Raw genomic sequence first — 27,782 nt, forward strand, 5'->3', positions numbered from 1 at the left:
ACACAGGCACACACACACACACACACACACACACACACACACACACACACACACACACACACACACACACAAACACAGACACACACACGCAAACACACACAAGCAGACACCCACCCACACACACACACACACACACACACACAGACACACACACAGGCACACACACACACACACACAAACACACACACAGACACACACACGCAAACACACACAGGCACACAAGCAGACACACACACACACACACACACACACACACACACACACACACAGGCGCATATACAGACATTTTGATGCACAATCTTCTTCAATCAATGTGAGTTGTGGAAGGTGATTACTGAAGTTTGGGATAGAAGCTGCTAGGAGTTGATGGCATGTTTGAGCGTGTTTAAATGTGACTTTTTTTGTTTTGTTTTCAGAGCCCAGGACACACGATTCTCGAGGAGGCCCCGATGATGATGATGAGGACGGGGAGGAGCAAGGTCCAACACACAGTGGCGGGGAGGAGGAAGAGGAAGGGGAGGAAGAGGAGGTACTACCCTGGAGGGGTCCAGGTCGGTACATTCACAGGGCTTCTGGGCATCCAGTAAACATGTCATTTGGTTTCTGGAGCTAAACAAAACAAATGTACTGACGCAAACCCAAAGTGTACTGTGATTTTGGTCTTAATTTATCCCATTGTTTGCTTTTACTGGTGGAAGCAATGATGGCGAGGCGTTCACATACTGGGTGAAATTAAACTTTCTACAATACTTAATGGTGTGGTGAGCATTCATATCCACAGTGTTCTTTGCTTTAAAACTAAAAATAATTATTTACTATAACTATACTATATATTTGCACTATGCAGGATAAAAGGACATTTCTAGGGTAAAGGGATCTCACAGGGGGGGGCAGAGTAGTCACTTTCAAATTCAGTCAGTATGACGTAAAATGATGATTTACTAATATAACAGTTAAAATGATGATTTACTAATATAACAATTCAGTAAATGATGATTTACTAATAAAACAGTTCAGTAAAATGATGATTTACTAATATAACAGTTCAGTAAATGATGATTTACTAATATAACAGTTAAAATGATGATTTACTAATATAACAGTTAAAATGATGATTCACTAATATAACAATTCAGTAAATGATGATTTACTAATAAAACAGTTCAGTAAAATGATGATTTACTAATATAACAGTTCAGTAAATGATGATTTACTAATATAACAGTTCAGTAAATGATGATTTACTAATATAACAGTTCAGTAAATGATGATTTACTAATATAACAGTTCAGTAAATGATGATTTACTAATATAACAGTTAAAATGATGATTTACTAATATAACAGTTCAGTAAAATGATGATTTACTAATATAACAGTTCAGTAAATGATGATTTACTAATATAACAGTTCAGTAAATGATTATTTACAAATATAACAGTTAAAATGATGATTTACTAATATAACAGTTAAAATGATGATTCACTAATATAACAGTTCAGTAAATGATGATTTACTAATATAACAGTTAAAATGATGATTTACTAATACAACAGTTAAAATGATGATTTACTAATATAACAGTTAAAATGATGATTTACTAATACAACAGTTCAGTAAATGATTATTTACTAATATAACAGTTAAAATGATGATTTACTAATATAACAGTTAAAATGATGATTTACTAATATAACAGTTAAAATGATGATTTACTAATATAACAGTTCAGTAAAATGATGATTTACTAATATAACAGTTAAAATGATGATTTACTAATATAACAGTTAAAATGATGATTTACTAATATAACAGTTAAAATGACGATTCACTAATATAACAGTTCAGTAAAATGATGATTTACTAATATAACAGTTCAGTAAAATGATGATTTACTAATATAACAGTTAAAATGATGATTCACTAATATAACAGTTCAGTAAAATTATGAATTACTAATATAACAGTTAAAATTATGATTTACTAATATAACAGTTCAGTAAATGATGATTTACTAATATAACAGTTAAAATGATGATTTACTAATATAACAGTTCAGTAAAATTATGAATTACTAATATAACAGTTAAAATTATGATTTACTAATATAACAGTTAAAATGATGATTTACTAATATAACAGTTCAGTAAAATATGATTTACTAATATAACAGTTAAAATGATGATTTACTAATATAACAGTTAAAATGATGATTTACTAATATAACAGTTCAGCAAATGATGATTTACTAAAATAACAGTTCAGTAAAATATGATTTACTAATATAACAGTTAAAATGATGATTTACTAATATAACAGTTAAAATGATGATTTACTAATATAACAGTTCAGCAAATTATGATTTACTAATATAACAGTTCAGTAAATGATGATTTACTAAAATAACAGTTAAAATGATGATTTACTAATATAACAGTTCAGTAAAATGATGATTTACTAATATAACAGTTAAAATGATGATTTACTAAAATAACAGTTAAAATGATGATTTACTAATATAACAGTTCAGTAAAATGATCATTTACTTACATAACAGTGAATAAACAGTGATCTTATGTTGGCTGTTAAGGACAACTAAACAGAAAGGCAAGAACAGTCAATGATTCCATTTTCAGTACTTTTTTTAATGACATGGTGAGCCTCTATGAAGTTGGGATTTATGGTATGAGTTGCAAAAAAAAATCACTTTGGTGTCGTATCAGTTACTTTTGAACTTAGCCACATGACCAAAAGTGCAGCGGATGTGAACACATCCTCCAAAGGGGAATGAGGAGCACCAGCAAATGCGTTGAGTTTTCATCCTAACTAAATTATGACGTTATGCTGTTTGAACTATTCAGAGCACACGGGCCCAGATTTCCCCTTAAGTTCCAATACGACTGGCTGCCAACAAGCAGTGTTAGCATGTTAAAATGCTCTCAAGTGGATCCACGCAGCCCTATATGGCCCTGTGTGTGTCTGTGTCCATGTGTGGGTCTTGGGCATGCTCTTCCCCTGGAGGAGATGTGGATGTGACAGGCCAGGGGAAATGTATTCAAGTCGTGACAAACACACACACACTCACACACACACACACATATACACACTCACACACACGCACACGGCTAAGAGGAGATAACAAGTAAATCGCCATAATTTTATTATTTATTTCCTCTCTTATCGAGGTTTGTTTGGTTATTTATTTCTCTCTGTCTGTTGTCTTCAATGAGTTAAACAATGCAAGAAGATTACCACACTATCTCACATTATTTCTTTTTCAAGCTGCACACGTTTTATGTACGCCTCTGCATGCAGTGTGTACGCAGCATCGACTGTGTGTGTGTGTGGGTGTGTGCATGTGTATTTTAATTCCTCCGGTGGGGGAGAGAGGATGTGTTCATTATCGTCCTGTCCCAGCCTCGTCCCTTTAACAGTAATTGGAGCGATATTAATTGCTGCGCAGTGGCTGGTTGATGGTAGCACCATGATGCTGCACTGATAGGGCCGCTCGTTTTTTTTGTTTTGTTTTGTTTTTTTCCTTTCTTTCCTCCACACAAACTAACTGCTGGGTGAGTGAGGCAGAGGGATGGAAGAGAAGGGAGGGAGGGGGGGGGAGTAAGGGAGAGATAGCCCCTCTATCAGCTCCGGAGCAGGCGCTGTCTTTATCAGGAGCACGATTGGCAAAAAGGAAACTTTGACCGGTCTGAATTTTTCCCTTATCGTCAAGCCCCCCCTTCTCCACCTCCCCTTCCTCTCTCCCCCCTCCCTCCATCCATCCACCTTCTTCTCCTCTGGTCTCTCCATCACCACTAACAACCCCACTAACAGCCCTCCTCCCCTCCCTCCTCCCCACCATCATGCATCTCACCCTTTTTCCCTCTTTTTATTGTTTCTTCTTCATCGTTGTCGCCCTGTGCGTCGCAGTGGGACTGGAGTGACTGGCTAATGTGTTCTTGTTCATACAAAATGTTCACCATGTATCAGACATTTCCCATACACAGATGAGAGGAGAAGTGTGTATGAGCTGCTATGGAAATAAACAGGTTTTATCTCCTCTGGGAGTGTTGGCATTCGACTCGTTTCTCTCTGTTGTTGCCTTTTAGACATTTCTGCTCTTGGGACCACAAGTTTCTGCTTTTAATCTTATGGGCTTTGGGTGCTTTAAGGACAGTCATGCCATTGGTCCAGTAGTGTCACTACATTGCAAGCATTATGCAAAAGACCATATTTGCTCACATAGAATGTTTTACTTCTTTTCAGTTCATATTTTTGTTCTTTGGACCTTCAGGTCCCATGTTGGATTTGTTTTTGTTTTCCTTCTTCAATTTTTTGTTTGTTTTGTGGACATTTGGAAGTGTTATGTTATCACACAAGTAGTAATATACCAATATTATCGGCCGATATTTGCGTGTTTTAGGTTTATCTGTATGCTGCTGCTGCGTTCGCGATAGTTTTTTCCCGGCATTATTTACAGACAGGCGTCCACAGGCAGCTCTGTGTTGCTTAAATTAATTATTAATTAATTATTAATTCAAATCTACCTACATGCGTGCCTCACGGTTTTTAGTGTAACAGTAAAGAGCAACAATTCTCTTTCAAAAAAAGAGTCACTTGAGGACCAACATCTCTTTTAAGCTGCTTTCACACGGCCACGTGACATTGCCCTGACAGACGCCTACCTTAAAGAGCGTTTCCCAAAACAGCAAAGCATTAATAAAAGAGGCTTGTACCTCTTTTATGTACCATTACGGGTTTAAAATGCAATTAATTGCAATTCATTTATTTTAATCGAGTAATTTCTGATCGACAATTGTTTGCATCCTAACCAGTCATCACTTTGCTCTAAACACTTCCGCCCATCCAAACAATTTCGCACTTGACACTGCACTTCTTTGGAGCAATATGCCTGCCATGACATTTAGACCCTAGCATTGTAATTCATTGATTAACCTGAGAAATTATCGACAGTGTAATCATTAATAAAAATTCTAGTTATATAAATCCCTTAATAACTGTAGGTTTGCCAGTTTTGATAGATGGTGATTGTCGAAATTGGAGCAGCATCTAATATTGTCATCACCAATGACTTCAGACTATTTTCTCGTATCGTTTTGTCAACCAAATATTGGAAAATATGACATAATGCAATATGAATATTCAAGTAGCTCATTTTATGTGACCCGTAGATATGTGTGATATTGAAAAACATCATGCGCTCACATTTTAGACACAATAAATACATCATCAAAATAGTTGTCTATTATTTAAGTGTTGATTGACTAATCGCTCAGTAAATGAGCCTTTTCAGCTCTAGTGGAAATAAATTGTTCAAGGCACTCTTAGGCAGCTCAGCGAGAAGAGGGGTAATTATGTCCTTGATTATTTGATGTAATGGTGTAAAAGTTGAATTTTCTTTTTCTTTTCTGTCACAACACAATACAAGGATCAGTTCTAACTGATCACAATACTGCTTTTTTGTCAGGACTGTCACTCGTCAATGCCCTGGGTAGCCCTGTGCATAAAACGCATGATGATCCCAGTTACTTTTTAAACATGGGGGACATGTTGTTTAGGTTGTGAACTGAAACCTATGTGGTTAGGTTAAGGCAACAAAGCCACTTTGGTGAGGTTATAATAAGTGTGTTTGTAATGTATGAACCGCGGTCTCCTGGGCAAAAGTCCGGTGTTTGTTTCACCTGCTCTTGTTTTCTTTTATTTGTACCCAATCATGATCTCTACCCCTCAGTCTGTACCAAGCCCCTAGCACACACACTTCCTGGTTGATCCAATAATGAAGTACCAAAAACTGCAGTTCTCTGAGTGTCCACTAGGAGCATATTTCATAATAGAGCAGTTTCTCATCGAACCCCATGTTAAACAGGCCGTTTTCACAGCATCATTAAACCTGTTTAAGGCCTGGTACAAAAAACATTCTAGTCTGTATGTTTAGGTCATATCTCCATGACAACACTGAGGGGGGTGATTGTTTTTGGACCATGCTAGTTTTTATTTTATTGGAGGTTAAAGTTTATGAATAATTAGGGGTGCGGCCTCTTGAGTGACAGCTAGCCTCTGACCCTCACTTCTCCTCAGAGGTAAACATCAGCCAGATGGACGTATCTCCCTCCCCCCAACATCACATACATGCCCTTTTTTGGTGAGAGGAAATGAGGCGGAGTCAAAGTCTGACAAGACGGACACTCCTGTAGGCGAGGACGATTGGATCAAGTTGAGCGAACGGACCCCGACGGTGACACTTTTTACAAAAAGCTTTTTTCTACCACAGTGTCTCTGGAAATATTAACTTATGAATTTGATGCAGTCTTGTGTATATAAGAAGTCTAAATTAAATGAATATGAATCAAATATAGTATATTCAAAAGAAAAAAGATTTATTCTAGCTTTAAATACAATAATTCCTAGATGTGAAAAATGTAATTTCCCTTTCCTTGCACAATCTGTGTTCTAAACTTATGATAATAATCTCTTAATTTATTCAAATACTTCTTCGTGGCAGTCATTATTGTTCAGACGGACTGATATTAAAATAAAACAGAGAAAACAACAACAGAACATCCTAATTCATCCTCTCCTCCTGCTTAAAGATAATACAATTCATTACTGGACACAACATTTTTCAATCGGCATATTTAACACCATCTCCTCAGTGTGTAATGATTTGTTTATATGTCAATCTCAATACATTCCTTAGTAACAGTCCTACCATTTTCCGCCAACATCGGCTATTCAAACATTGACTTTGTGGCTTCCATTGATATAAAAAAAAACATTCAAATTAAAGAGATAATAAACTTAGAATGGATTAGAGCCTTCAGCAATCTTCAGTTTCTTTTCTACAGTGTGTGTGTGTGTGTGTGTGTGTGTGTGTGTGTGTGTGTGTGTGTGTGTGTGTGTGTGTGTGTGTGTGTGTGTGTGTGTGTGTGTGTGTGTGTGTGTGTGTGTGTGTGTGTGTGTGTGTGTGTGTGTGTGTGTGTGTGTGTGTGTGTGTGTGTGTGTGTGTGTGTGTGTGTGTGTGTTGCGGTGGCATGGTGTGTAGGTTGGAGCTGGTCCCTATCAGGGATGGCATGATATGCTAAAGCCACCGTTTTAATCTACAGTGTGTCCATACTGCATGATATGCAAAATAAATTATGAAAGAAAAAAAAATCTATCTTTTAAATGACCTTGGAGGCTGGAGGGTTCAATATTTTCCCCTTCGCTGCTTAAAATTCTTGATATGCAAATGGTTGTCACAGTAATCCCCTGTCATTCGCTGGCTGGGTGGCAGTCCCTAGTACTGTGTATAAATCCATTGTCAGTGGCCATCACTAAACAGTGAAGGTGTTTTCTATCCAAGGTGATGAACAAAAATAAATGAAACATTTTCCAATTTATGAATATGAATAAGCTAACATAGAAACAAGATTTTTCTACATGAACTGGTGTTTAGATGTGCTGACTGGGGTGATAGCGTGTATAATGGCATCATCATGTTGGAAACATCATGCTCCTGTAAAAAAACATTCTTGAATAATTGCCTATAGTTTCCTCCCCTTATTGGACAGACTGTGGTAGATCCACCTTATCTGAGTTCAGTGTAAAAGTGTTTGAGGGTCTTGTGCTCAAAATCAGTCGATTCATCGATCGCTTATTCAGTGGACAGAACATTAGTCTGCAACTATTTTGATGATCAATTAATTGTTAAGTCATTTTTCAAGTGAAAGAATATTACTTTCTCTGCTTCCACCTCCTCAGTTATGAGAATTTGCTTATTTTTCTTTGTTTTATATGATAGTAAATTCCTAATTTTATAGATTTTGGTTGGAAAAAAATGAGCTGTTTGATAATTTGGACTTCACCTTGAGTTTTAGGAAAAAGAGATATTTGACATATTTTTTTACACTTTATAGACCAAACAAGTAATCAATTAATCCAGAAAACTATTTCCAGATTAATAGACACTGCAAAGCCCTGACATCTTTAAATTGCTTGCTTTTGTTTAGTCATTAAAAATTCTAAATCCCTGTAATTTAGAAACTGGAACTACAGAATTTTCGTCTGGGATTTGTTTTTAAATATGTAAGTTATGTGTTGTTGCAATAATCTTTCAATGTTTTCACTGAAAGGCTAGTCATGTGTTATTTATTTATAACCTCTAAACATCTTTTTTATTCTCTTAGATTTTCAGAGAGTCTTCATGCATCCCAGCAGCAGTAAAAAGAGCGAATGTGTATAAGTGCAATGGCAGCACCCTGGTGACACCCCCCCCCCCCCCCCCCCCCCAAATCAAAGAATTGCCCAGGTCCTTTTAGTGTGTAACATTAATGGCAAGAAGGTCCTCTCTGGGCTGTCCAATCATATCCTCTGACAACTTGTCTACTCCAGGGGCCCCGGGAAGCCAGCCGAGCACGGCGAGTGTTTTCCTGCTTGCCTAGCACCCCTTGCTCCTTATCCTCCTGGACAGAGTTATTTAAATCACCTCATATAAAGCACTGTAATGGCAGGCATAGTAATGCTTATTATTATTTACTTGTGTGTGTGTGTGTGTGTGTGTGTGTGTGTGTGTGTGTGTGTGTGTGTGTGTGTGTGTGTGTGTGTGTGTGTGTGTGTGTGTGTGTGTGTGTGTGTGTGTGTGTGTGTGTGTGTGTGTGTGTGTGTGTGTGTGTGTGTGTGTGTGTGTGTGTGTGTGTGTGTGTGTGTCATACAGTAGTTAATTATAATGGAGCATGGAGGCACACTATCACCGCTGAGAGTGTAATTTATTTGGGTTGAAGGCTGAGAGATATTGGCGGTGTTACATTTGCATAGTGTGCACGGCAACTTTCCCCCCATTGAAATCATCAGGACCAGCACAATGGTGCACCCTCATCACTTTGTGCACTTGTGGTATGACCCCTTTGTTTCTCAGTTCCATCCATCTAGTCATGGATGGCTGAATTTAACTGAAGGATAAGATGTTTGTGTAAAAGCTTCCAGTTTTCTGCACTGTTTGCTCATCTCCTTGTGGAGCTATTCATCCAAATCAAGCACCTGCAATATCCATACAATGTTACCATTCCAGGAATATAAGGCATTAGTTTGCCACCAGTTTATTCAGTTGTGTTTTAAAAAGTTTCAGTAAATGTCTACTGTGGATTTTGCTTCGCTCAAATATATATTTTTACACTGTTTTATCATTATTTCGATAACAAACAAAGTAGCTTATACTGAGTAGATTTAAGTAGAAGTTAAGAATCTACTCACAGTTTGAAAGTTTGTTTCCTTGACACAGTGCTAAATATGGCTGTCCTCGATTAAAGAAACTCTTAGTTGACTAACGCACATGTGTTTCTTGTCGATTAATAGATTAGTTGAGTCAGTCAATAGATCTTTGTTTCTTTCTTTACCAATAAACCACTGGAGATTAAAATTAGAGAACATGTATTAATTCTTGATTTATTCTGAAATACTGTTTCTTTTTATTGTTTCTGATTTGATAAAATATCCTCTGTGTCTATACCTCTGCTGCACTAGCATGTTTTTTTAAATAACCAAGGAACTTCAACAAAAACCTTTATTTTGTGAAAAAAAACGAGCGAACCCTTTCAGATCCTCCCAGTTATTGGTGTTAATCTGCACCTGGTGACAGTTGACTTCATTGTTGGACACATCCTGTTTATCTGCAGCTCTCCTGGTTACTTTATAAGATGGAAGCTGCTCTAAGGAGACTGAAACCCTGAGACAGCAGGTTGTCCAGATGAAGGCCAAAGGGATGACCCTCTCAGCCATCAGAGAGAGGTTGGGCGTTCACACTCTGTGATTTCAAGAATACTGAAACTTTACAAGGACACAGATTCATTTAAGTCCCTCAAAAAGGCCGGTCGTCCACGTGCAAGTGCACCAGAGGACAGGATTATGAGAAGACTCTCAGTGGGGAATCAGTTCAACACTGCAGCTGGAGTTGGTCTCCAGTTCAGTGCTGAACATTCAAGACTTTTTGGAGTGAAAGCCCACTCTGCAGTGACCAAACCTCTCATCGGCAGAAATAATTAAAGGCTAGCCTTGCCTTTGCTGAGGAGCATGTTGTGTGGACAGAGGAGAACTGGTCCAGAGTGACTTCATTGATGAAGTGCACCAACAACAGATACATCGACTAATTAACAAAGAGGGAGCAGGCCTAGTGTTAAAGCTTAGATATCTAATATTGTTTCATTTTTGTGTGTATTATTTGGTAGACCAGAAGGATAGAGAGAGAATGGCATGAGGGAAGAAAAGTGAAAAATGGACAGGTGAGGAGAAGGTGAGAGAGGGAGGAAAACCTAGAGAAGTGGTTTGGAATTAATAAGTGCAATATTGAGTTTAGAGTGCAGCGATAACTAATGAAGGGTAAAACAGGGGTGAAGGTTTAGGGATCAATGAGAGAGAGAGATATGAGGGCTGAGAGATTTTAAGAGGTGCAGTTCAGATAGTGAAATTAGAGGTGAGGGAATGGAGAGTGGATAAGGTTAAGAGATGGAAGGATGAGGGAGATATAATATGAAGAAATGGCAGTCAGGCTTTCCCATTGGCTCTGTGGGCACTGTTTTACTTGGGTGTAGAACATTTTTAGCCTGTCTTAAAGGTATAGTTCTGCTTTTCTGAAGTGTGGTTTTATGAGCTTCTTGTAACTAAGAGAATGTGAATCGTTAACACATGATAAAATTATTTGTATACGTAACGTCATCTTTGAAAAAGGCGTTTAACTGAAAAGAGTTTCAATTGACCTGGCCCTCCCCTATCCCTGTAATGCTTCCCAATAACCATCATTGTGTTACAACTGGGCTTTCTTGGTTTCATATACCACTAATGTGCAACAGCAAATACAAACTGACAGTTTTATGACGATGGCCAAAACTACAGAATTAAGTGCCACGTTGCAATAAACAGTGGAGGGGAAGAAGGAAGAAGGAGTGGAAATTAAACTGTTCAATAGCTAATATCAAATTTTTACTATTAGCCACATCTAACCCCTCATTTTCAGCTCTACAATTACAATATATCGTTACACATCAACTGTGAGCTTCTTTAGAAAATGCTGTACTCTCACGCTCTTTTCTGTCCTCCATATCTGCAGCCAGCAGACTGCTGTGTCTCTCAGGCAGAGGGTGTCCTTGCAAGCACCCTGTCACTTCTACCTGTCAATCAAAATGCTTTCGGATGATGATTAGTTGTCATATGTCCAGAGGGCCTGTCTTGTCAGTGAAGCTGAGATCTCTCGGGGTACAGTCTGCAGTTTAAAATAAACTCAGTGTCCCATGAACACACAGAGAAACTTTTTTTTACAGTTTGTGGGTCAGCAGGAATGTGTGTTAGATATAGTGGATCTGTGTGTACCTAGAAAAAATGAATACTTCTGGTAACACCAAGCCCCCACCACGACTTCCTGGTTGATCCAATCAGGAAGTACCAAAAACTGCAGTTCTCTGGGTGTCCACTAGGGGCAGGTTTCATAACAGAGCAGTTTCTCATCGACCCCCATGTTAAACAGGCCGTTTTCACAGCATCATTAAACCTATTTAAGACTTGTTTACAAAAAACATTCTTGTCTGTATGTTTAGGTCATATCTCCATGACAACACTGAGGGGGGGTTTGACCAGGCTAATTTTTATTTTATTGGAGGTTAAAGTTTATGAACAATTAGGGGTGTGGTCTCTTGAGGGAGCTAGCCTCTGACCCTCACTTCTCCTCGGAGGCTAGTTGTCAGGATTAGCATCATTAGCATTCTAACTCTGTCATCTCAACCTGGACTGTGGTCATTCGTGTGGTGGTTTTATCATAAGTGACAAGATGGCTTGCTCTTCGATCGACTGTACAAACAGATGGTTTAGGAACACACCGTGTTAACGTTAGCTTTGTTTTGCTAATTAAATAGCCGCACTTGCACCATGACTTGCAATACAGCCTGCTATCTATGGAACATACACTAAATGCTAATCTGGAGCAGCGGGAGGATTCAATAGAATAGAATAGAAATACTTTATTGATCCCAAGCTGGTAACAGTTTAGCAGTTTAATAACAGTTTCTTCTTTAACTGGCGAGAAGTAATCAACTCAGGAGCTAAGAAGTGAAATATTAGCGTGTATGCATCCCTTTGTTATTATAGAGTGTTCCGGGCTAAGTGTCCATGCAGCGTTTGTTTTTGTTCTTCTTAATTGTTCACAATGAAGGGAGGCCTCCTAGAGAAGACCTCCTGCATCTTTTTACAGCGCGCTCCACCTTTTTAATACGGCCGCTCCGAGCGCTTCTAGTTGAAAATCTTGATTAGAGAGCAGATTGGCCAGACAATAAATGTTGCGGGTGAGTGTTGTACTTTTATCACTGTACGTGTTGTAAGCTTGTTGTTAGCTTGTTGTTAACTGTAAAGTAAACCTTCTGTTTACATGGCTCTTCTTTATGACATGACAACAATGACGATAACAGTAACAACTACAGTGATGCAGCATCCAGATGTGAATTATGCTCAGAGCAAATAAGTGTCTTCTCTGTTGCATGTTGACAAGCTGAAATGCCAAATTGTAGTGTTATATTAATGTAACAATACATATATAGCACTGCTGTCTGTTATCTGTCTGCTTAAACCTTAGTTGTAGTGCAGTAGATTTGTCCAGGACGACAAAGATTTGGTAATGAGTCTCTTACATATGAGACAACCTGAAAACAACACGTGTGCAAGAGATCTTGTGTGCAGTGAAAAGCTCTTACAGGACTGATGTAGGCCTACTTGGGAGCAGAAGCTCATGAGGAGCCTCCATCAACCGCTCTTGATCTACACCACATATTCACACACACTCTGTCACATCAACTCTCCCCCACCTTCTCTACCATCTCTTCTCTTCAGCCTGTCTGTGATGTGTCACTTCCCTCCTCCATCCCTGATGATTGATAGCCACGAGTTCCCAATCTAAAGGAACATTTCTCTCTGCTGTCCAGCTGCTATTGGCCCAGCAGCTCCCATACACCCAATGTGTGAGCCTGTGGCAGGCCTGGCGCTGGTGGCAGAACTGGACATTGGCACCAGATTCCTGGCTTCTCCTGCCACTGCATCACACCCTGTATGCTCCTCTCAAATACACTTGAGTATGTCTATTTAACTTGTCAGCTTGATGCATTGTCTACATCCATTCCCCAACTCTTAAGCATTGTGGTAAAAATGCACTGCTGCATATTGTAGTGTAAAAAAGCAACTGTCTTTGAAACTCTTGCAAGAGAGAAAAAAAGTTTTTCATCAGTAAAGCCTCCAGTGTCGTTCTCTTTTCTCAATGAAGCAAAACTCAGTTCTGCAGTTCTGATCAAACTGATGCTATTGCAGCATCTAAGGGCATCTCACACTGTCCATGAGTACTGTGCCCAAGCACGCTTCAGTGCACGCTTCACGCTAAAGTCTAGTTCGTTTGACCAGTGTGAGTACAACTGTACCGCGTCCAGGCACAGCACGCTTGCCGGCCGTGGCCCGGTTGAGAGAGGTGGACTTTGGTAAAGCATGGATGCACATGTACGGGCATGAGTGTGTGCACGAGTGCGAGTATTGACGGCGGTCCTAAAATCTATTTAAATGAGTCTGTTCCCCGCGACAGACATTTAAAAAGATGATGCCGCACGTTTGTGGTGGTCTGATGCAGAGGTGGAGTGTTTGCAGCAGATTTTATCAGACGAAACGTTCAAAAACAGGCAGACAAAACTTAATCTCCGAGGTATAAGCAAGACTCATTGGAGCCGCAGCCCGAATCATTTCAAGTAATGAGAGTACAAACGGGCCTGGGCCAAGAGGGAGGAGGGACAATTACTCTAAAGCACGGGGCGCGGTACAAATGGACAGTGTGAGTGCACCCTAAGCTAATCTCTTTAGGAGCCGCCATTGTTGTTTTGAACGAGCGGTTGACTCTCTTGTCATTGTCAACCCCCGTTCCCCCCTTCCCACTAAACGGTAGCTCAAGAATTTGGCTGTAGTAACTTTTGGGTAACTTTTGGCCTGCTTTACCACCAAACATCATACAGCAGCAGGGTTGGTAAACATGCATGTGTGCATTTTATTGACATAATCTCCAACAATTAAAGGGCCTTACAGTAAAAAAACAAACAAACACTTAGTGCTATAAATTGGTGTATTAGTGTTAATATGTATTTTATATCTGTCATTTTCAAGACAGAACATCAACAAGCCATAATCAGTACATAATCGCACTCATGACTCCTGCTTTCTGCTCATTTTCACCATCTTCACAACTGTGTCTTATCATGTTCTCTCTCTTTCTGTCTGTGTCCTCTACAGTATCTCTCACTCACCAGTTTCCTTCCTTTATTAGACAACAATCTCTCGTTTTCCCAAATCTTAAGGGACTTTGTTTGTCTACTGCAGCGCCAGAAAAACACTCAAGTACTTTGCTACATATGCCAGTGTAATTAAAATCAACTGTTAATAGCATGCTCTGTAATAATCTACATGTACATCATGTTCTACATTTTCTATTTTGTCTATCCAGGAGCAGCATTACAAACTGACTAAGTTCTTAAATGGACTATAAGTAGTCAGATAAAAGAAAGTATTGGGTTACAGCAGGTGTGTAGGAAAAAGTAACCCAAAATTGCTGTGTGTTTATGTTTTATTGATTAGTTTTATTGTTGTTGGACAATGCTAATATAGGTAGTGTTTTGAAAATGATTCAGAACAGCAGAGCACCCCGTTCTTTACTTCATAATATTCAGCAGCTGCGAATATAAACCCAGATATGTGTAGGACGGAATAGAAATGAAAGAAGCTGAATCATAAAATCACTCAAAACATTCTTCTCTTTGCCTTCAGTTGTTCCCAGTAATCAGATATATTACAGGAAGATGCTTTAGTGAACAGCATTTGTTTACTCTTTCGTGATATGGACACTGTCTTCAGAGTTAGAAAAAAAAAATGTTTTACAGTGCCTGTCATCTTCTGTTTGTCCGCTTCACTCACTGCTCTCTTCATGCTCTTGTCTGTTTAATTGATGAACCTCTAAATGACCCTGAGTGTGTCATGCAAGCCTATCACTCTTTAACTTTTCCATGTCTCCTTTCCCGGACTGTGCTGCCGATACTGGCCTGATTGAAATGTCCTTTTTCGCGGGAGCCAGAAGGAGTTGTTAAAGCAGACATGAATTAATGATTGAATTAATTATCGGAGTCACATACCGTACAATTAATTTTGTGGCTTTGCCTCAGTCTTTTTTCCTCTCCCTGTCTGTGCGAAGAGAATGTCAAGCAACATTTTCTAATTAATTTATGTGTGATTATCAGGGATAGTTTCTGGAAGGTCTCCACTTTCAATTTGTGACAGGCTACAGCATCCGCTACAGAGGGAGGGAGGCTTGGAGAGATGGAGGTGGGAGTGTGAATAAGAGAGCAGCTGTGCTTGTGTAGTACGTGCCCTCTCTCACACACACACATACACTCATTGAGGTGCGCACACTCATGTGCTTGGATTTTCTTCTTCTCTCAGATATACAGTTTCGCATTAGAAATACTCTCAAGAATTCCTCTTTATCCTTCTTTATCCTTTATTTGGCCTGGTTGTAAAAAGCGCTTTCTTGAACTCTAGGTTCTGACTTTTTTAAATCTACCTATGTCTATGTTGCAATGGTAAATGGACTTGTGCCATTCTAGTCTTCTGACTTCTCAAGGCTGTTTTCAGGGGCGGCCGTAGCTCAGTCCACAGGTGACTCGGCTGGAATTCTTCTTCACACTACTTGTTCACACATGGACATCTACATACCATCTAACCTTCCCATTTATCTAACCTAACCATTCACACCACATTCACACACCCATGAGCAGCACGGGGAGCAATTCGGGGTTCAGTGTCTTGCCAATGAAAGAGTTATTGGTTGCTGCAATCATTATTTTTATCCATTTCAGCTGTGAAATGCGAGTACACTGCAAAAAGTAGGTGACAAAAATACATTCTGCAGGTGACAATTCAGCATGTCATATGACAAGTTCTTCCGAGGCTATAAGATGACAGCGGTTTGAGGTAGCCGAATCAAGTGGGTATCTTTTGCTGGTTGGCCCGGCAATAAACCTTTGTTTGACTTCTGTACATAACCAACTGCCACAGGTAACAAGGACAAACTGAAAACACACTAAAACACTGTGTTTTTTTACTGAGAAGTCTAACTTTAACATTTTATTAGCATCGTACGAATATGAACATTATTAGGCTTCTTTTACAAAGTAAAAAGGTCCAACGACCGAAACCTCACGCACAGAATAGCCTAGATTGTTTTCCTGCTTCAAAGGAGAACAAGCGTCACTCAGCGCTACATCGTTTTGTTGCTCTGATTGGTTGTAGGTCTATCTAATTGCTCAAATTACTCATAACTCATTACTCAATGAAAAAAGTAATTTGTTACACTACTTTCCGTTACTCCTAAAAAAAATCCCCAATCCTGTCCTGTTTGTCCCGAAAATGATACGATATAGTCTATGAACAAGCTACAGAGCTGCCTGTATGCTGTATGCTGGCTTAAAGGCAAAAACTTTACCTGACTTAATCTACTAACTAAGCATAGTTAAATTGAAAAAAGCTACAATAAAAGTAAAAAGTAAAAATGTGCCTATCGGAGCACTGCCAAATTGTCTTGAATAATTAATAACATGACAAGATCCGCAACAAAATGCAACAATCACCTAAATAAAGCAGAGCAGTCGTCGGTAGTTGTAGAGACAAAGTTTAAAGCTTTAAAAGCGTTCTTCAGCTCAGCTTCCATCAGAGTTCAGATATTCTTTGGTCAGATATCTTGCAAATTATTTTTTCCCTGGGAGTCTTCTTTCACCTGTGGCTGGTATTTTCTCAAGGATCTTTCTGGAAGATTGAGAGTCAATTGTGGAGATGTACAACATCTCATCCACCACATATCCAGCCACAGGCTTCATTAGTTGTTAAAATAAATAAAATAAAAATCTGGCTGGGGATTGCATTGTTCAATTTAAATCACTAACAAAAAGTAATGTTGTAACGAGATGTTTTTTGTAGGGATAACTGTTATAATTTGATGGTGATTTTTTTATTAGTAAGTTTTAACACTACTCGTTACTTGGAAAAGTAATATTATTACAATAACTCGTTACTGCCCAACACTGGTCCAGAGGCATTTTGGTCTGCAAAGTCGATAGCATCTCTTGGAAATCGAAACAAACTTAGAGGTTCCAGACTAATACACATTTGCATTTATGCATTTATACAATGAATGTTTCTAAATAAATCTGTTTAGTTGGATTACCACATGGCAAGCAGGGTTTCCACTATACAAATCTTGTCGCGGCAGCACGCCAATTTTATCCGCCTCTGATTTTATGAAATGTCATGAAGTCACAATTACACGACTCTGCGAGGACTTTTAATTTGACATGACATGACAGTGACGACACATCTGTGCAGCTGTCTAGAATCGGAGACACGCAGCAAGAAGAGGTAGGGAGAGAGACAAGTAAGGCCTTCACACACCGGGGACGGGTTATTTCGTGAGATTAATTTGCACGTCAATGTAGTTTTTCAAACTGTTGTTTTCTTTTGTTTTGTTTTTTACTGCATTCACATAGAACACAATTATAATACGGCAAAAAAGCGTAGTTGTTTTCGGGGGGCTTCCGCACCGTGACTAAAGACAAACCAATCATGTTGTTTCTTTACTTATGAGTATTATAAAACAACAACACACTCATACATCCATGGAAGAGATGGAAAACTATGTCTCTTCTTCAACCTCAACAAAGACAGTGCAGGAAGCTCCACTTCCTCCGTTTTTTACTTTTCACAATATAAGCTCTAGAAACACATTACGTAGTCAAATTCATTGTTGTTGTTGGTCTGCCCCCGCTGCTGAAAGAGATCTTAAAGGAAACACTGCAGCAAGTATGGAGCAATATAGTAATAGGGGCTCAGCAGCTCATTGGGCCACTTTGGTTACCACACTATCATCATTCATGGCTATGCATGGTGTAATTAACATGTAATGGATGTTTCTTCTTGTGCATTCTGTATAAGACTATGAGATAATGTGTGTATCAAGTTAACATTTTAAACTGAGGGTGGCAAATTTAGAACCACAGACAGACCAGTTCTGACACTGGCTGATGAAACTGGTTTATTCATCATAATATCATTTTAAAAAAGTGTTTTGGATGCACATGGTTTCCTTCCATCTGTCTTGTGACTGGTTGTCTCATGCTGAACTCATTTTCTGGCACATGCATAGTGAGGCACATTTTTTATCAGCAATAATAAATACAACTCTGCACCAATGGTCAGGTGATTGAACTGCAAAATGAAGTTTTTGCATGTGAATGTCAGCATTCTTTGCATTTGTTGTCTTCAGTGAGGAGGAGGGGGGGCTCATCTCATCAACAGTAGCCCTGTCACTTGTTCTGTTTTCACCTCTGTCGTCTTCTGAACAGAAAAAAAATGCTTTTAGTTTTCTCCCCCTCATTTTATCTTTCTTCGCATATTTGTGAATTTGCATGTTTGCTTCTTGCTCTTTTCTGGTGGTGTATGTATTTTGTAGATAAAAGTTCAGCAGTGCAGTTAAGAGAAATTAGTTGGGTAAACAGTGGTAAATGTCAATGATAAAGTTCTGTTGAAGCTCATCTGATTAGCAGGGCTACGCAGGTTTCTTATCTTAGCTGTGCAACAGAGGGTAAAATGGAAATGATTGCGTGGTCCTGAGCAGTAGATGCCTATCCCAGAAATGTCTATCTGCCGCTGAGCCGAGCCTGCCGGACTCCAGGGACATAGGGGTGGTACGTTGAGATCATGGAGAGAGAGACGAGAAAGAGAAACGGAGGCGCAATCAGGTCTTGGTTGTTGATAGATTGAGGGCTTTTATCAGCAAGCATTATAAATGATGCGAGTTGTCATTTATGTGGACTCTGGGTACAGTGGGATACTTGGTACAGTAGGGTGCTGTATATAATGGGGTGCTGGGTACAGTTGGGTGCTGGGTACGGTGGGGTGCTGGGTACAGTAGAGTGCTGGGTACAGTGGGGTGCTGGGTACAGTGGGGTGCTGGGTACAGTAGGGTGCTGGGTACCGTGGGGTACTGGGTACAATGGGCTGCTTGGTGTTGTGGGGTGCTGGGTATAGTAGAGTGCTGGGTACAGTGGGGTGCTGGGTACAGTGGGTTGCCGTGTACAGTAGGGATGCTGTATATAGTGGGCTGCTGGGTATAGTGGGGTGCTGGGTACAGTAGGGTTCTGGGTACAGTAGGGTTCTGGGTACAGTGGGGTGCTGGGTACAGTAGGGTGCTGGGTACAGTGGAGTGCTGGGTACAGTAGGGTGCTGGGTACAGTGAGATTCTGGGTACAGTGGGGCTCTGGGTACAGTAGGGTGATGGGTACAGTGGGGTGCTGGGTACAGTGGGATGCTGGGTATAGTAGGAATGTTAAACACTAAAATGGAAGTATTGGTCTGAAGACCACGGTAGCATTGTTTACATAGTGGCTTCAGCAGATTGATGCCAACTCCACGGTCATCTGCCTCACACGTAAAATACTTCCATTTATGACTCTTGGTGCCTTTTTGATCAGCGAGTTGGGGCGAAGCAATCGCTCGTCATTTATGTGGACTCTGGGTACAGTGGGATACTTGGTACAGTAAGGTGCTGTATATAATGGGTTGCTGGGTACAGTTGGGTGCTGGGTACGGTGGGGTGCTGGGCACAGTGGGGCTCTGGGTACAGTAGAGTGCTGGGTACAGTGGGGTGCTGGGTACAGTGGGGCTCTGGGTACAGTAGGGTGCTGGGTACAGTGGGCTGCTTGGTGTTGTGGGGTGCTGGGTATAGTAGAGTGCTGGGTACAGTGGGGTGCTGGGTACAGTGGGTTGCTGTGTACAGTAGGGATGCTGTATATAGTGGGCTGCTGGGTATAGTGGGGTGCTGGGTACAGTAGGGTTCTGGGTACAGTAGGGTTCTGGGTACAGTGGGGTGCTGGGTACAGTAGGGTGCTGGGTACAGTGGGGTGCTGGGTACAGTGGGGTGCTGGGTACAGTAGGGTGCTGGGTACAGTGGGGTTCTGGGTACAGTGGGGCTCTCGGTACAGTAGGGTGCTGGGTACAGTGGGGTGCTGGGTACAGTGGGATGCTGGGTATAGTAGGAATGTTAAACACCAAAATGGAAGTATTGGTCTGAAGACCACGGTAGCATTGTTTACATAGTGGCTTCAGCCGATTGATGCCAACTCCACGATCATCTGCCTCACATGTAAAATACTTCCATTTATGACTCTTGGTGCCTTTTTGATCAGCGAGTCGGGGCGAAGCAATCGCTGTAGTTCACTTCCACATGGGGTTTGTTATGTCATGTGAGCTACACTTGTTCGTGACCTCATAGACGCTACGTATCTTTCAAAATATGATTTCTGGGTCCAAGCCTCGTATTTCTTAAACGCAGCAGTGCCATGTTCCACATTGTTATAACAGATCTGAGTTTTTTTAAAAAACATCGTTATTGTCATTTTACCTATTTGTTATCAATGAAAAAATTACTAACTGACGTTAAAAGTGATCATGATTGTTGACATGTTCGGCCGTTGTTGTCTGTTTTGTTTCATCTGAGCATTTGGACCTGGAAATTGGATTTTGAAAGGGTGTTAGGTAAGACTTAACAGCTGAATAGTAGGGTGCTGGGTACAGTGGGGTGCTGGTCCAGTAGGGTGCTGGGTGGGTATAGTAGGGTGTAAGGTACAGTGGGATTTGTAAATCCAAATTTTAGACATTTCAGACAGCTTTACAAAAATAATGAAACATAGATGATACATTGATCGATTTTTGATTGAACTTTGATATTCGAAATTGTGAAACTATAAATCAGCAGTTACCACCCACTTCAAAACCAGTGAGATGAGCACAGAGAGAAAAAGAGTCTCTAATGGAAAACAAACTAAACTGGTTTCACTTTGGTGCAGTAGAAGTTAGTGTGTTTAGGTAGATGTCATCACTCATAACAAGGAGCTGAAAAAAAAGTTCATCCATTTGAGATCAATTTGTGATAATGAGTATATGTGTGTATTTCGTGTACAGTATAGTCACTCATAAAATACAGGTGTAATTGAGAACCAAAAACTGTCTGTGAAGAAAGCCTTTATATATTTGGCAGATATGACTGCATTTCACATCATAATACAAAACCCCATATTTTCTAATATCAAAAGTTTTTCCCATGAGCACTAGAGAGAGAGTTGCACCTGGAGGCGTTGGGATTTGTCATTCAGCAGAGGTTAAACCCCACCTATTAGTGTGGGGTCGGAGTAGCACGCAGATAAAGATTTCCTGTTGTGTGGTGTCAAAAAATCAATAGCTCCGCCGCGATGTGCTCATTTGATATCAACTATAGTCTTTTTAGAAATCAATTAGGCCGGATAGAGGAGAACATCAGTGCTGGGTTCCACCTTTCTTTTTTTCCTTTATCCCTCATTGATATCCAACCAGGCAGGCTGTTTTATTGGAACTAGTTCCTATTGGATAACGTATGATGCCCCGTGCATGGTATTTGCATATGTGGCTTCTTGCACACCAAGCTTAGTTGGCTTACAAAATGTTAGACGTTAGTTTCTAAGAATCACACACAAAACATTGACAGATGGGTACCCCTGTAGACAACTGCTGTTACTATAGTTAGGAAGGTGGTGCATCTAGATGTCCATCTTTAACACATAAAAGGGAACCTAGACATTTACTTAATGATAAATGGCCAAAATGCATTTCTGAAACTTGGAATAAGTGCGCCCCTACTTACTTTTGTCTCTTTATTAATGCCTTTTATGTTATGTAAAGTACTTACACTACACTACAAATAAACTTGAGTTGCCTTACATTTGACAGACCATTGTCCTTATCCATTATGCAAATAGTTGTGACCATGACAAAAGGATTGAATTACACAGTTTCATTTTGCTAAATTGAAGATATAATTACATTTTCTCTAATGTCTTTCATAGCACATAGACCATCCTTTATGTCTGTTTTCTAATGTACAGCACATAAGAAGCTTTAGCCATTAACATACATATTGTAATTATATCAACATGAGAAGTTTCTGTAAATCGCTTTAAGAACCGAAAATAAAAGCAACTCCCATGTGGGACTCCACATACTGTAACGCTTTTGTTTGCAAAAGAGCCCACATAGTGAAAAGTAATAATTGGCAACGTTTGGTAAGGGCACTGTTTTGGATTCTTCCCAAAGTCGTGGACAGTTTCCACTAAATACACATTTATTAATAATACATATCAGTTAAGACAACAGCTCACCTGCAGGTTTAATTAATTTTCCTTTTATGTGACTATACCTGGATATTTATCATCTGAAAAAGCAATAAGTAATCCATCTGATTAAATATAGAATTACACTTTGGTTTAGAATATTCTTTTTAGTAGACAGTAATTAAATAGACATCTGAATTTACATTTAAATTATTCTTTTTGTTGGTAAAAAAAATTAATCCAATGTTGTGAGGCTTGATGATGGCTTCACTATCACTTAAACTTGGACAGCCTGTGAATATTCTCAATCGTCCAGGTCATCGTTATCCCCAAAGAAACTTTGGGGAACCAAATAAACAGGTATACCTGGATCTCCACACCAGTTAGTTGGACCAGTCCCAGCCTGGTCAGATGCGTACATGAACTGATGAAGCCTCTTGGATGAGAGGTGAAACGTCTTCCTAAACAAATAACCAAGTCCAGTTGCAAGATAAACTCGTCATTATACCATGATGCGGTTTTACATTCACTGACCTTTGCAGACTGGAGCATGTCCAATAAATAGCTTCATCAAGGCATTCATCAACATTATAAACTTGCCTTTATTCACAAGTAAATCACTATTAAACTCCACAATATGTGTTATTCAATCCCAATTCCTGCTTTATGCATTTTTGCAATGTTGAAGTTTTTAAATCTCCACAATGATAAAAAACAATTAAAGTTATGGGACACTGAAGACAACCACACTGTGATGGGAGTGCTTTAGGGTTTGTGCTTCATTATCTGATACATGGTGACTCCAGAGGTTGAAGAACAGCTTGTGGGAGTCTGACATGGTGGGAATTTGACCTATTCTATTGACCAATATGTCTGGCCACCTTAGCCATTTGAGTCGCACCTTTTGATGCTACAATATCAGCATTTGTGTCACATGAATGAAACTTACTGTTCCTCTTGAATTTTCACCTACTTAATCATTAGTCAAGTCTCCAATAGTCCCGTCTTTCTTTATCATTTACATGCTTAGGTTTTTATTTGACATACATCAGCATCACTCTCATTTATCTCCAATATGACTTTAATCTGTAAAATATGATAACATTGCTTTGTGTCATTTCCTTTGGCAGCGTCATTAAACAAAGGACCAGTTGCAAAACAAATGGTAATGGTAATGATCCAAAAGGTCTGGAACAATGTCATCAGAACTGATCTGGTCTCAGCTAAAGCTGTCTGCCACCTTCAGCTCCGTTTACCCCAACACCACCACCACTCATCTGTTAATTGCGTTAGTCATTTCATTAATGGCCGACTGATTGTTTTATTGTGCTGGCTCGTCAAAGAGGCCTGGACGCCCCAGCGACTGCTGAAGCGTCCATATTGATAAGCTTGTGTGTGTGTGTGTGTGTGTGTGTGTGTGTGTGTGTGTGTGTGTGTGTGTGTGTGTGTGTGTGTGTGTGTGTGTGTGTGTGTGTGTGTGTGTGTGTGTGTGTGTGTGTGTGTGTGTGTGTGTGTGTGTGTGTGTGTGTGTGTGTGTGTGTGTGTCTTTGTGTGTGTGTGTGTGTGTGTGTGTGTGTGTGTGTGTGTGTGTGTGTGTGTGTGTGTGTGCGTGTGTGTGTGTGTCTCTTTGTGTGTGTGTGTGTGTGTGTGTCTCTTTGTGTGTGTGTGTGCGTCTCTCTCTCTTTGTGTGTTTGTGTGTGTCTCTCTTTGTGTGTGTGTGTGTGTGTGTGTGTGTGTTCCCTGTTATACACATGGTACAGTGTATAACAGGGAAGGGGGTAGTGTTCTACAGAGCAGTGAGGGTAGTAGTAGCCAGTGCAGCGATATGGAAAAGGAGCACTAGCTTATTATGCAGGTCTGTGTTGGGCAGGATGGATAATTACAAGGGATTAGGATTGTTGGAGGCCTCATGTTACACCAATGAACAGAGCTAACTAGCAAGTAGCCTTCATTATTGAAGCTTCATCGATAGCACCAATATGAAAAAGCAGCGTTTAACACTCTCTGACAACTACTTCATCTACAGTCATTGATGTTTCCCTTTAATGAAACAGCTAAACTCCATAAGTTGCATAAAATATATGTCCATTTTCTTACACAAAATAATCAGATGATCAATAATAACGATGTGGACGACCTGGAATAATAACATACACAATAAGATTGATAATGTAGCCAGTAGGACACACACATACACACACACAAAAAGAACAAGGCTAAAGCTACCTTCAGAGGAATAAGAAATGTTCTCACCGTGAGGTAGGGTGCAAAGAATAGTGCATACAGGTATACATCATCATAAACAGCTAAGCTAACTTGCATTTCATTTAGCTAAGTTTATAAACTACTCCTACCCCCAAACATGGAAGCCCCATATGACTGCTGACATTTCCCCATGCATTACTCTTCCTGCAGAGATCGTGGTATGCTTTTAATGGCATGTTACAGAGTTCTGGGAAGTCTAAAAAAGGAGGACGATTGTGTTTGTGTGTGTATGGATTTAAGAGGGGAACATTTAGGGGACGGACTGGTACTAGAGAAGTGAATGTGTTTCAATAAAGTTTACAAAAGAGCAAAAATAAATAAATAATAAAATAGTCAACACACATAGTGACCGCGAACGTGACAAAATGGAGGCTCTGAAAGAACAGGCTCACCTGCAGGTACATCTTACTGCCAAAGAGGCTGCTAGAAACAAGATATCTCAAATCTTATGGAGTACAACTTTAAATAGAACGGTCACATGTTACAGTCACATGTTTAAAGTTTCACAACATTATATTGAACAGTCATGTGCTGTTTTGGGAGTCATTGACAATCGACCTAGTCTGTCACTTAGGTATGAGAACAAATTGAACAAATAACACTTACTTTGATCAAATAAGTTCTAACGCAACCCATATACCTAATCTTGTAATATGTTCTGGAACTGATGTAATGCAGTTCTCTTGTGGTGGCTGTTCAGACCTTTGTTTCTGTTTTTACAGTTGGGAGACAGGCACATATTTAGAAAGGACAGCCATACCTTTACCGGTATTTTTCTTTCTATGTTGTTGAATCTAAAATTATTGGATGAATGTCATGGTTATCTTTTCAGCGTGGCTCGATATTTTCCTCTATTTGCATTAGCGCAGAGATCAACAGTTGTCTAGTTTACCAATAGATCAACAGGGCAAGCAATAGATCAAAGTGGCACTCTTAAAAGTGCCTTATTTTATTTGACCAACATTTCAGAAATGCATTTCAACTTGTGGAATGTTTTGTAGTTTCATAGCTTTTTAACCTTAATCAAGAGGTCAGCTGCAGCAGTGTATTTTAGTGTTAGGCACAACTATGTACACCTAGACTCCATGAACACATTTGGATATTAAGGTTGGCCCCAACCCTGCCACAACAACAAATGACCCGTTTTATTTACCCAAAGGCACGCTCACATGAATGGATATGTTGCAACAGATCATGAAAGGAATAGGATAACACATGTTCAGCCTTAATATCTGACAAACTAATGCTTGTGTTCGGTTTGTTTATAAGTTAATATCTGTGTTGGCTCACTTAGGTCAAAACCTTGTATTGTTTTACAATGAGGGTCAATTGAGCTGGTCAGGCTGATAAAAGTCCCATGTGGTTAAGATTGGCCAATGGTACAGAGGCAGACTGGACATTGATGGAGTGCTGAGATAAGGAGGGTCAGAGTAGCCAACTGGAGGCCCCATCGGACAGAAGATAGGATAGAATACAGCTGTAACCTGCTGTAGCCTGCAGGTCAGACTGCCTTAGGAGTCATGATTGGGTTGGCGCTTGACCTGGGACTGAAATCTGACACTGACCCAACTTGAACCTGGAACATTTGTGTCCAAACCCCAACAAGATTTTACAATGATGTGTCAGGAGGCCAGACTCCCAGATAAATCCTCTTTAATTTGCTGTAGTCTAACGAAAAGAGAGACTAGGTTGACTTTAAAAATCTGTGTGAAATCGAGCTCCACCAAAAACCTGAGTCATTTAATAAAAAATTCAGCCCAGCCTGACCCAAGCACAACAGGTCAGGTCAGCTCTTGTTGCGTCTGGCATCAGTGTCAAGCTCTAATGTGCACTGGGGCAAGAGAAAAAAAAAGGTAGGGCCGGTTACAGTGTGACATATACCATGACATGTTAAGTGTGCCGGCACCTGTTTGAAAAGGTAAAGTGCCAGCGATTATTGAAGCACATAAACAGTTTTATTTTTTTAGAGAGTGAAAATGAAATCGAGAGCACAGACTTTGGTGGATGAGTGTTGATCTTAATTAAACAGATAATACCAGGTCAAGTAGTTCTCTAAATTGTGATCACTGTGTGACCTGTGTGTTATTCATTACATTGTACAGAGAGTCATTGCAACTTTGAGCTGTGAGTCGAGGAAAACATACCACTTCCTGTGTGACTTTGCCACAACAGACTTTCTGACAGTGAAACAATATGTTCAACCGTTGTTTGGCTTTAAGAACTTGTTTTATTGTATTAATGTGTACTTCTTATTATTTTTTTCCCCTCAAACCACACTCCTTCCTGCTCCCACCTCCCTCCTCTCCTCCGTAACCCCAAACCCCTCCCACCACCACCGCCGCCACCGCCACCCCCCCCCCCTCCTCACCGGCTGTGGGAAAGCCATTTTATCAGCGTCTGTCCGTTGTTCTCTGGTGGGGATAGATACAGAGAAGATAGATGAGTGTTTTGACATGGAGAGTGTTAGACAAACACTCTTATCAGGCCCGCCACTTTAGACCGACCCCCTGAAACAGTCGCTTGAACCATGGTAGAGATGGGGAGGGGAGGGGGTGGGAGGAGAGATTTTGTATGACTTTTGATCAGAAAGAGGTGGATGGTCATAACAAGAAAGCTCTCCACTGCAGCACTCACTAGCGTTGCTGAAGCCTGTTCATTTATCCACACATGTGCAGAGACTTTTCTAAACTACAAACTGCAGCTCCTACTGCTCTCAGAGCTGTCTTAAGTTTTTAAATAGATGGACCAGTCCTCCATGCCTCCCAGCTAACTGGCTCTATCTGGGCTGCAGCAGACTCAGACCACAGCTGTCACTGCCATCCTACTACAGTTATCAATTTGAGGAAGTACACAAGAAGTTTCCCCTGTTTGAACTGGCCAAAACCAAAAGTGCTCAGCTTGTTTCAACCTCCCCCTACTGTTGAGCTAATGACAGTTTCTGCTGTCCGAAATAGGGTTCAGGTCAAGTTCAAGCCACATGCTGCTTTTGCAATTCTTTTTTTTCTTCGTTTTGAGCCACGAGTCATGTGGTCTCTGCTAAATGTTTCAAACAGTATGGTTTTTAAAGGCCGAAACAGTATTTTGATTCATTTCTTAATCAGTATGTTACCCTATTGATGCAATCAGCATTTCCAAAATGGAAGAACATCTTCACATTTTATTGGTAAAAGTAAAAGGTTAATGAAATCTAAATAAAAAATTAGATGAATGCTTACAAGTGTTGATGTAAGACTGTTATTTTGACACTGCCTGGATGAAACCAGTTGTTTAACGATGA

The 27,782-nt window shown here is 39.9% G+C and overlaps 1 protein-coding gene across 1 annotated transcript in view; it reads left to right on the forward strand.

Annotated features, from left to right (window-relative positions):
* The window catches only part of zfpm1 (zinc finger protein, FOG family member 1), a gene marked incomplete at its 5' end in the record, with an annotated part of 125,717 nt that overhangs the window by 68,687 nt on the left and 29,248 nt on the right, over window positions 1-27,782 (forward strand). Inside the window, one exon of the mRNA XM_083916233.1 lies at window positions 417-551. Coding sequence (XP_083772359.1) covers window positions 417-551 — 135 coding nt within the window. The remainder of the gene's footprint in view (window positions 1-416; window positions 552-27,782) is intronic.

This window comes from Echiichthys vipera (assembly GCF_963691815.1).
Source record: "Echiichthys vipera genome assembly, chromosome: 7".
Taxonomy (NCBI): domain Eukaryota; kingdom Metazoa; phylum Chordata; class Actinopteri; order Perciformes; family Trachinidae; genus Echiichthys; species Echiichthys vipera.